We start from the raw sequence: 10114 nt of genomic DNA, 5'->3' as shown, positions 1-10114 counted from the left end.
GCTTCGAGAGCTTATTTTTGTGTACTAAATCCTGTTTTTTTTTTTCCCACATGTTGGTAAAGTCGACCATTTCCTCTTGAACTCCCTGCACCGTCCTTTAACCCTTGGCTATCTTGGCTGTCTTCACACCAGGGGGCCGAACCTGTGATGACTCCTCTCCTTGACTTCCTGATTGTGCTGAATCTGGCTGAGCTGAGTAACCATCTCCTTTTTTCTGTTTTTTAGGTCAGCATCTTTTACAGCCGAGAAAGAGCACCACTTTTGGTCCTGCCTGAGTTCTCTCTAGGCATGCTCAAGGCCATACTTAAACCTGTGATCATTGAAGATTTGATGAGCATTCTTCATCACGTCGTTTTCGTTTTGGCCACTGCTTTGCTCTTTCAATGCTGCTTCATACCTCTCTACAAACTTACATGTTTGATCATTAATTCGGCCCCAACGCTGCTTGCAGTGACTTAAAGTCCTGTTTTGAAAACTAGCTAAGAGTGGACTCGAGTTGAAGTAGTTTGTTATGCGGCTCCAGAATGCTCCTGCTCTTTGATCATTACCGACGATAGGATCTTTGCTGGTATTCCACCAAGCAGAGATCAGAACAACGTCTTCAGTAGGATGCCACTTCCTTCTTGATGTGCGATCCTCAGACGGTACACTTCTATCTTTACTCTGCTGTGTGCTAAACATTGGAACTTGTGATGATGCAAGCTCTATACTCGGTGAGAAGGAGAAAGAGTTTTCCTCTTGGCTATTTAAGAGGTTTATAAAACTCTGGGAGTTACCATATAGGTTTGGTGAATCCATAGGATGGTAAGAGAAGAAAGAAGCTTAGAAAAGTATGAACGGGTAAGAGAAGGAAAGAAGTTTACAATATTTAGAACGGATAAGAGAAGGAAAAGGGGTTTAAGAGTTTAAGAGTTTACGAAAGAAAAGGGGTTTAAGAGTTTAAGAGTGAACGAGAGAAGGGTTTCACCAATGGAGACATTATATAAGGTTTAAGTGATTCTTGATTTTACGTGTTAAAGTTTTGTTTTTTGTGTTTTAAGTGTTGTAAAAGTTTTATTATTTTAGGTGTTAAAAGTTCTTTTGCAATGAATGAATACAGGCGCATTAACTCTTCAACTAAACAGATGTGAGTTTTGACAAGATTGACTTTAACTTTCAACCTAACAACTATTTACCCTAACCTAAACCAGCAAGCTTGACAAGAAAAACCAATACTAACCACCTAACTAGTTTAAATGCAAAAACTAAAACACTGACCTTGTTAAAACGCATGAGTGCAACCTCGTTAGGCGCCAACTATAAAGTTCATTCAACCAGTTAGTTTTCGTCAAAGGTACCTGCAAAAAAAAACAAGTCATCAGTAACCAAATACAAACAGAACAAAATATTAAACAAAGGAGAGAAAAAGGATAATTACCTTTCTATGCTTGCCTGCCTCCTACGCCGAACCTGTCAAGGTTAAACACAGAAAAACGAAAGCAAAAACAAAGCCATATACAAAGCAATAACCAAACAAAGGAAATACATAGATGACATAAGTTCAGGGTCTTAACAGGAGATGTCTTGATAATAAAAAGAACACAACACATAGCCAACAACAGCCAATAACCGCTTAAACACATAACGGCTCATAGCAACTAAGACAACATGTAGGAGATTGCCGCAGTTACACTAAAAAAACAAAGTAGCAGAGAGTTTTCACCTTGGTTAGCGATCTGCTGCTTCAGGTTTGAAACTTCACCGTGCAGCATCCTTAGCTCCTCATATATTTCAGCTTGGTTAGTCATCTGCTGCTTCAGGTCTGAAACTTCACCGTGCAGCACCTTTAGCTCCTCACGTATTTCAGCTTGGGTAGCCATCTCGCTCAAGTAAAGGTTGGAAACTTCATCGTGGAGCTCCCTTAGCTCCTCCCATATTCCTCCAATGCTCTGTTTCGGAAGTCTTTGCAGCCCAAGCATGTCCTCCTTTTGGGCTCGAATCCTGATTTCCAACCTACAGATCTGCTCTTCCACAGCCTTTTCCCACCACTTAAAGATATGTTCTGGTGTCTTCAATCTTATATAAATTACACAAAATAACTAAGGCATGTAAGGTATTCATCATATGTCGTATACCCAGTCAGGACACACACAGAATTTGCGGCCATTAGTGCCCGTCTCTGCAGCTTTGGAGACGCATTTAACCTTCAGCTATTTTCTGCAGAAGCATTTCTCCAGTATGCCGTAGTTGGCATCAGCGTAGGCCCAACGCAAGTCTTCAATGGGTTCATCATCAGAGGAAGGCTCACTGTAGCTTATCGGCATGATCTGCACATCAGTTAAGGCATTATCAGTGATCCATAACGACGCTACACAAGGCCTAGGCATACGGGTCCGCGGGTCGGGTTCGGATCGGGTCCACGGTTTTCGGGTCCCGAAATATTGATCTGATTAAACCCGTTTTGGAACCGAAAATTTTTCGGTTCGGTTCGGTTCGGGTCTTCTCGGGTTCGGGTCGGGTTTAGAGATTAAATCAAAACCCGATACAGAACCAAAAAAAAATTCCAATTGATTCGGTTCGGTTTTAGACCCGAAAAACCCGAATAAACCGAGATAACCGAAAAATTCATGAATAATTAAATCCTAAACCGAATTAAACCAAAAATAACCAACAAATCCAAACAAATTCAAATGCCAAACGTAAAAAACGAACACAAACATTCTGACTCTCTTTTTTAATTTCCACCCAAGCTAGATGTTCCTTGCAGATTGTGAGATGTTTATTCAAGCTAGTTGTCCCATTAGTACTCGCACAAGCAAAGCTTTTACCACAGTAGTTACACAAGCATACATATGCATCCTCTTTTGTTCTTGTGAAGTGCTCCCATACAGGTGATCTTGTGCTAAACACTTTCTTCTTAGCCTTTTCCTTTGGCTTAGACTTAGCCTTCGGTGAAGTAGATGTAGGAACTTCTTTCCTCTTCCTCTTGTTTCCACTTGCAGGAGCACTCCCAATATCATCTGCAACTTCATCTTCCAGGTCGTCATTGTCATTCAAGTGAGGTGGTGATGAAGAATCCATCTGCAAAGTGATGGAAAACAAGCAAACAAAACAACAATTCAACAAAGATGAACAAATCGAAAATCATCAGCAAATATCAATATATCACACAGAGTCAATTCTCTAAAACACGGCATCAAAGACAAAGACACAATAATCTATGTTAAATTTGAAACAAGACAAGACATTATTATAATGATTCTTGATGCACTTACACAACTCTAGACATTATTATAACGTTTTGAAATCAATCACACAACTTTTAGTTTTCACGTTCATGCTTGTATAAAAATTATAGTGGATATTAAAAATCATTTTATATCATATCAGAATTTTATTAAGTGTGCCAGATACTCTCACATACATCAATACTCCGTTTTTCATAAATTTAACAAGTATAAGGCTTTAACAGATCCAGAATTGTATATATTACTCCTCATACGAACCAAAATGGGAAGCTATTCAAAGTCAAACTGAATAAAATACAGCATTTTAAGAGAGGCGGAGAGCAATTCCTTGAAAACAACCCACTAACATACACACCTCGGCGACCTCGCAATAAAGTGGGTCTCAAAGAAAACCAAACAAATTCGTAATAACAATGAATTTCCAACCTCTAATCTAAATTTCACACACACCGACCTAGCAAAACAAACAGAATACATGAAGTCATGAACCCAGAAAAGAGAATACTTCAACCCGAAATCCCAATCACAATCAAAAACAGAAAACAGGCAAAAAACAACACTAACTCATAAACTAATTGAGACACAAAATCCAAAACTGAATCGTCGAAGTCGAAGTATAATGAAAATCGGAGATTGCAAAAAAAAAAAAATAAACAGAAGAAAAAGGGTTTAAAATCACCTGCGATTGGATTCTAGAAAAAGATGAATGAGGAGAACAACGAGATAATGCTTCCAGATTGTCGAATTTGAGTTTTAATCAACTTTTGATGAAGAAGGAAGTGGAATCGGCGACGTCGCGGAGATATCGGGAGAATATTTCAAAAAATCTGTAACTATGTAAATGTATATACTATATACTATAACTATATTATATGTATGATATACATTCTTTCGGGTCGCAAAATGGTTCTCGGGTCTGACCCGGACCGAACCAAGAACCGAAAAAAAATTAAATCAAAACCATTTGGGTTTAACAGTAGAACCAAAATCAACCCGAATTCTGTTTTCCGGGTCGGGTTGGGTCGGGTTTGTCGGGTTCGGTTTTAATGCCCAGGCCTAATGCACATAAGTGAAGACAATATCAATGATCCATAACAAATTCTAGACAATGATGCATAACAAATCTAAACGATGATGCACATAAGTGAAGACAATATTAATGATCTATAATAAACTCTACACAATGATGCATAACAAATCTAAACATGAAATGCATAAGAAACTTAAAACAATGGCTTTCTATTTGCATAAGAAATCCACTCTTCAACTAGATAACACTTCAACTTTAACACAAACTATCGGTTATACACTCTTCAACTAGTTACCACTTCCCTAAACTCATCAAATAAGAAAAAACTTTAACTCATACTACCAACACATCAGTACCTTAACGAATTCACAAAGTCAACAAAGCAAAATACAAAAACAAGAACATCTCAAAAAATCCCCAAAATCGGAAACTAGACAGAGTTAATATATGAGATTTCCATATAGTTAGAAAGTAAACCAGAATTCATCTAACACATACAGGTATTACATGTAAAACCCCTCAAATCAATCAACCTCGTCAACCCAAAAATGTTTCCATTTACGAAACCTTAATCTGATTTCCATAACCGAATTCGATATGTTACAATACGTTAACAACTAATAATCAAAACAATTGAATCAAACGCAGACTCAGATGCTTTGAAAAACCCCTAAAATCAAACTGTCCTAAAAACTAGAAATTTCCCCCAAACTCGAAACCCTAATTCTTTCGAAATCAACAAAATAAAGATGAAATTATGAGCTACGATAAGATCGCGTACCTTGCTAACCAACCGGAGAAGTTTCTCGTGATTATCGGCTCCAGTGACGGCGATTCGATTCGGCGATTGCAGTTGGCGATCTTGTCTCGGTTGGTGAAGAGAAGAAAAATGTCAAGGGTTTTGTCCTTGTGTCGAGAAATGCCCCGAAAAAAATTTGTTCCCACATTTCCTCAAAGCCGAATCATAAGCTGCCACGTATCCAATGATATTCGCTTGTTACGGGTTCATAAGTATCACTGGGAAGATACCATATGAATGGATTTGGGCATTTTTTGTTAATTTTAAACCCAAAAAATAACGCCGATCCCACCTAAGAGACTCCACTCATTCTGCGATGGAGATGCCCTAAGGTCTGTACATATGAATATATATATATATATATATATTTGGTTCAGCTAAAGGAGACTAAACCGAAATCTAATTTATGTAAACTGGAGATAACCAACTATCTCTAATAAAGCAATGAAAAAAAAACAGAGAGGAAGAAGGTGAAGCAGAGCACAAAAACATGTTGAGATCCATTATTCCTCATGAAAATTTCTGCTAGTTTCTTCTTCAACAAGTCACTTGCTCATCATCTTTTTGATTTCTTTCAACTCGGCCATTTGAGCCCTAGACGACTGAAACATGAAAACATATACAGATCAACCCTAACTGTTCCCAATTTTTACCTACTTGGGCACTAGATGCACCACCATTACTTGTTTTTTACCTGAAGTAGATCGTCAACCTTCTTTTCCACTTTTTTAAGCCTAGCAATTTGCTGAAACATGCAAAAGACATTACAGATCATCACAACCATTACTGTGTATATCAGTATATATATTTACAAAAAGCTTTAAGAGTATTATTGTGATCACTGTGCTTACGTTTTCGGCTTCAACTATATATAAGTCTTCCTGCATCCACAACTGAAGGAAAGACAACAGTCATATTAAATCAGGCTTTTATTCCAAAAAGCAAAACAACAGAGAGCTATAACCAATTAACCATGATGGCTTTTATTCAAGGCTTCATCATTTAAGACTTTTAAAATTTTGGATTTCAACTAGTATGATATATTTATTTATTTATTCGCCAAACAACTCTTCTTATACATATTGCTGTTCATCTTGAGATTGTGTGGGTTTCAGCTGTATAATACAGCTAGTTTTGAATTACTAACAACAAAACAAACTAAAGTAATGTTTACTCAAAAGTTGATAAACATTCAAGGGTTTCTTCCAAGATATATATACTATTATATACTAACAAAATTCAAAAGTGAAGAGGTATATAACTATAATGTCCGATCATCAAAACCTTGAGCTACTCAATTAGCTTTTAGAGATTCCATATTCTGCCTTCATCCTCTGCACTAAATCAGATGGTTTCTTCTGATGATTCATTCCCTCGTATAAAACTCGGCTCAGTTTCTTCCTGTCTTCCTCAAGAAGTTGCCACAGTACTCGATTAAAATATTCCAATCTCTCTTCACATCTTTGAAACCTAGCCATAACAGACTTAAAGAAGAGAAAAAACAGGTGGAGACATTACAGATCAACCATAACTGTCTTTTCCAAAATCAAACAACTAATACCATTTCTTGCTTACCTCTTCCAAGGAGGTCATGTTGGCCCTAATCGACTGAAAGAAGATAAAAATCAGGTGGAGACATCACAGATCAAACAAGTTCAGATGAATAACATTATTTCTTGATTACCTCTGCTAAGTACTCCGCTTTAGCCAACGACTGAAACAAGTGACAAATCAGATGGAGACATATAACAATTCAACTGTAAAGTATCCTTTAAAAACAAACAAAATTGCATTTCTTGCTTACGTCTTTCAAGGACTCCATCTCAACCATAAGCTCCTTAAAGTCCGAGTGTATATCATTAGAAACCAACCATTACCAGTGCCTTTACAAAAGTTAAAGAGCATTATTGGTATCAATGTGCTTACCTGTTTGTTACCATCTGAATTAGGGAATAAAAAAGCATCTGAAGATAAGACAATAACACAATGATCAGGCTTCTTTCCCAAAAAGCAAAACACAAGAGCTATATATAATCATAAACTAATCAATGAACCCGAAGTTCCTTTACAGCCACTTACGCGTGCAGAATCCAATACCCAACAATGCTCCATGAACAACACCTCTCAACATTGTCATGATCTTCTTGACCCTCGTAAACAGAAACTTTTTTAGGGTTACTCTTATTCATCAATATAGATGCTAATAAAGTATTAAACTTTAGAAACTAACACCGGAACAAATTATCCCTGAATCGATTTCACAAACAGTTTATTAAAAGTTAACAAAAAAAGAACAATTCTTTCTCTCGATACCATGAGCGCCAATTACGCATGGATTTATCTCCTAGAAAAATAGCAGAGCTTTCAAACTTTTGGCTCTGGAAAAAACTACTCTTACACAAACAGAGCACTGTTGTTTGCAAACTGACCTAGAAACAAAATCGGACAGAGAGAAACGGCGTTGACTGTAGAAAGAAAACAGAGCAGACCTAGAAATCATGTGCGAGATTTGACGATTTGTCTTCGGTTTCGATATTGAGAGAAGCAGTGACGACTTCTTCAGTACCGTTAACGTCGGAGAAAACTTTTCAATAGACAAAAGGATAATGGGGGAATTTACTTATCTTACTCCTCTTGTCTAAAGGGCCAAATATCATACAATACTAGGGTTTTAATTAGCTTCCCGAGCAAGTAATATAATAAAGATACTCTACAACAAATATGTAAACTAGATACTGTTGGTAAGCTTGAGAGATCCGCATGAGAAAAGTGGTTAACAAATTTAATGGCCTACTAGGTGGAGATCCGCACTAAGCACGGACTTGTGTGATGTATATCAAACTGATTACAAATTTTGTAGAGATGATTATTGATAAATATGATGTTTGTAAGTTATATATAATCTTTTAAAATGATATATTTTAATATTCTCTTGTTTTAACAATACGAACTATTTGAATCATTTTTTTTAATAATGGTAAAAAGTTTCGATAGTTGAATAATGATATTGTGATCTGTATGGTTAATAAACTCATAAATTTTGATAGTTGGATAATAGTACTTTTGAAGAAACTCATCATTTTATCAACCGTAACCATTATCGTTATGTGCATCAATATTTGTTGGTGTACAACATTCTAACTGCAGATTCTTAAGTTGCAGTTTGTGTCAGTATGTATTTTTCAAATACCATTATGGTTTTGTACTCGATTTTTTTTATATTTAATAAAAGTATCGATTCTCGACAATTAGGACAAACATTAATGGAAAAAGAGACAAAGTATTAATTTTGAAGCATAAGTAAACCAAAGTGTTATTAAAACAAACTATTTAATTAGTAAAGTTCTAAACCAAAATAAATAAAAAAATAAACTATCATTTTCTTACATTCTGAAAGACGGTCTTGTATACAACGTTCAAAGTCTTGGTTTGTAGTTTACCCATAGTATCCGTTATCAGAATCTTCAAACCAGCTCTCGAAGTAACACATGATATAGTCACATAAAGTTGTCCATAGGAAAATACGGGTTTGAGTAAATACAGTCCAACCTTTTGCAAAGTCTGTCATTGGCTTTTATCGATAATCATTGCATAGGGGATATCTATAGGGAATTGTTTACACCTCCTTTAAAATGAAACCTTGTCTCGGTAGGGGAAAAAATATTTGTGGGATCACGACCTTTTGACCAATATACTCACGCGTTATGTGGCTAGCTTGAATAACATGTTTGGCCAATTGTGTTACCAAGAGTCTTGTTCCATTGCATAAACCACCTCTAGGGTCAATATTCCAAAGCAACATAATAGATGTTCATATTTTCAATTTCAATTCATGATTCGGCAATCCTGAGATCTTAATACTATTAAGATCTTCTTGGGTGTAGACTTTTTCGTCAATCTTGTCCTTATCAGAATTATCAATACTGTCCGAGCTAAAATATGTATGTTCATCACCTAGAAAAATTTTAAACAAAGTTCACTAAGTATAACTTAAAATAACGATATGAAGCTCAACTGTAAGATCATATATATATATATATATATTTTTATAAAGCGTTAAATATGTTCACCTTGTATTTCCGACAACATGTATTCGTTTATGAGTCCCACATTTGCATTTCTCGGACTGAGAATTGCTCTATCTTGAAAAAACTTAGGATCTCTCTCTGATCTGTATGAATCCCCATACAGTTTTCTTACTATCTCTTTAACAGGATCGACACATTCTTTTATCAATAAATTTTCAGGGTTTTCAATTGTGGCTTCAACGTCGTCATAAAATATATAGATCACTTGCTTATTGTTTTTTTTTTATTGTTTTTTGAAAGATATATGATTCATGAAAAATTTTTTAAATTATTATGAATCCTTCCTAAATATTTAGGGAGGTATTCCCTAATTGAAAATTCAGACATGGGTTCCAAAAGTTTAAAAATCTGAAGTTTGGTGTGAAATTAAAATGTAAACAATGTTGTGAAAACTTAGAAACTTTATTAATCACTGGAATGTATATATAGAGTACATAGGGAATCTAGGTTAAGTACAATGCCCTGATGGGCCTAATGGGCCGGTATAAGAGTCCATATATGATATGTGTTATAACACTCCCCCTTGGACGAGTGAACCGGGTCAGCTACTCAATCGGGATCTCGATAATGCGCTGGTGAATGTTGCCTCATTAAAACCTTACCAGGAAAAACCCAGTGGGACAAAACCATGGTGAAGGAAAAAGAGTACAACACGCATTACTCCCCCTGATTGTAGCATCACTGCAGATCTCTAAGTCTATACATTCCTATCTGTTTGACGAGCTTCCGGTGTGTTGAAGTAGGCAATGATTTGGTGAAGAGGTCAGCTGAATTCTCACTGGATCGGACCTGCTGAACGCTGAGAGTGCCGTCCTTCTGCCAGTCTGAGGTTGAGAAGAACTTCGGTAGAATGTGCTTCGTCCGATCTCCTTTGATATATCCTTCCTTGAGCTGAGCTATGCATGCCGCGTTGTCTTCATACATCACCGTGGGCTGTGTGTCTTCGTCCATACCACAATCTCTTCGGATG

The 10114-nt window shown here is 36.4% G+C and overlaps 1 protein-coding gene across 1 annotated transcript; it reads right to left on the bottom strand.

The window, feature by feature from the left end:
• Positions 1–282: 282 nt before the first annotated feature.
• On the bottom strand, positions 283–798 carry LOC112089937 (glutathione S-transferase T3-like). Its single transcript, XM_024160809.1, has one exon. It carries the CDS (start codon positions 796–798, stop codon positions 283–285), a length of 516 nt encoding a protein of 171 aa, XP_024016577.1.
• Positions 799–10114: the final 9316 nt, after the last annotated feature.

The sequence above is a fragment of the Eutrema salsugineum genome, unplaced genomic scaffold, assembly GCF_000478725.1.
Source record: "Eutrema salsugineum unplaced genomic scaffold, Eutsalg1_0 scaffold_11, whole genome shotgun sequence".
Taxonomy (NCBI): domain Eukaryota; kingdom Viridiplantae; phylum Streptophyta; class Magnoliopsida; order Brassicales; family Brassicaceae; genus Eutrema; species Eutrema salsugineum.
This window is presented reverse-complemented; position numbering and strand designations above follow the sequence as displayed.

Excerpts from the sequence above, each read along its gene's own strand:
- LOC112089937 (XM_024160809.1), bottom strand. The coding sequence starts at position 798 with ATGGATTCACCAAACCTATATGGTAACTCCCAGAGTTTTATAAACCTC.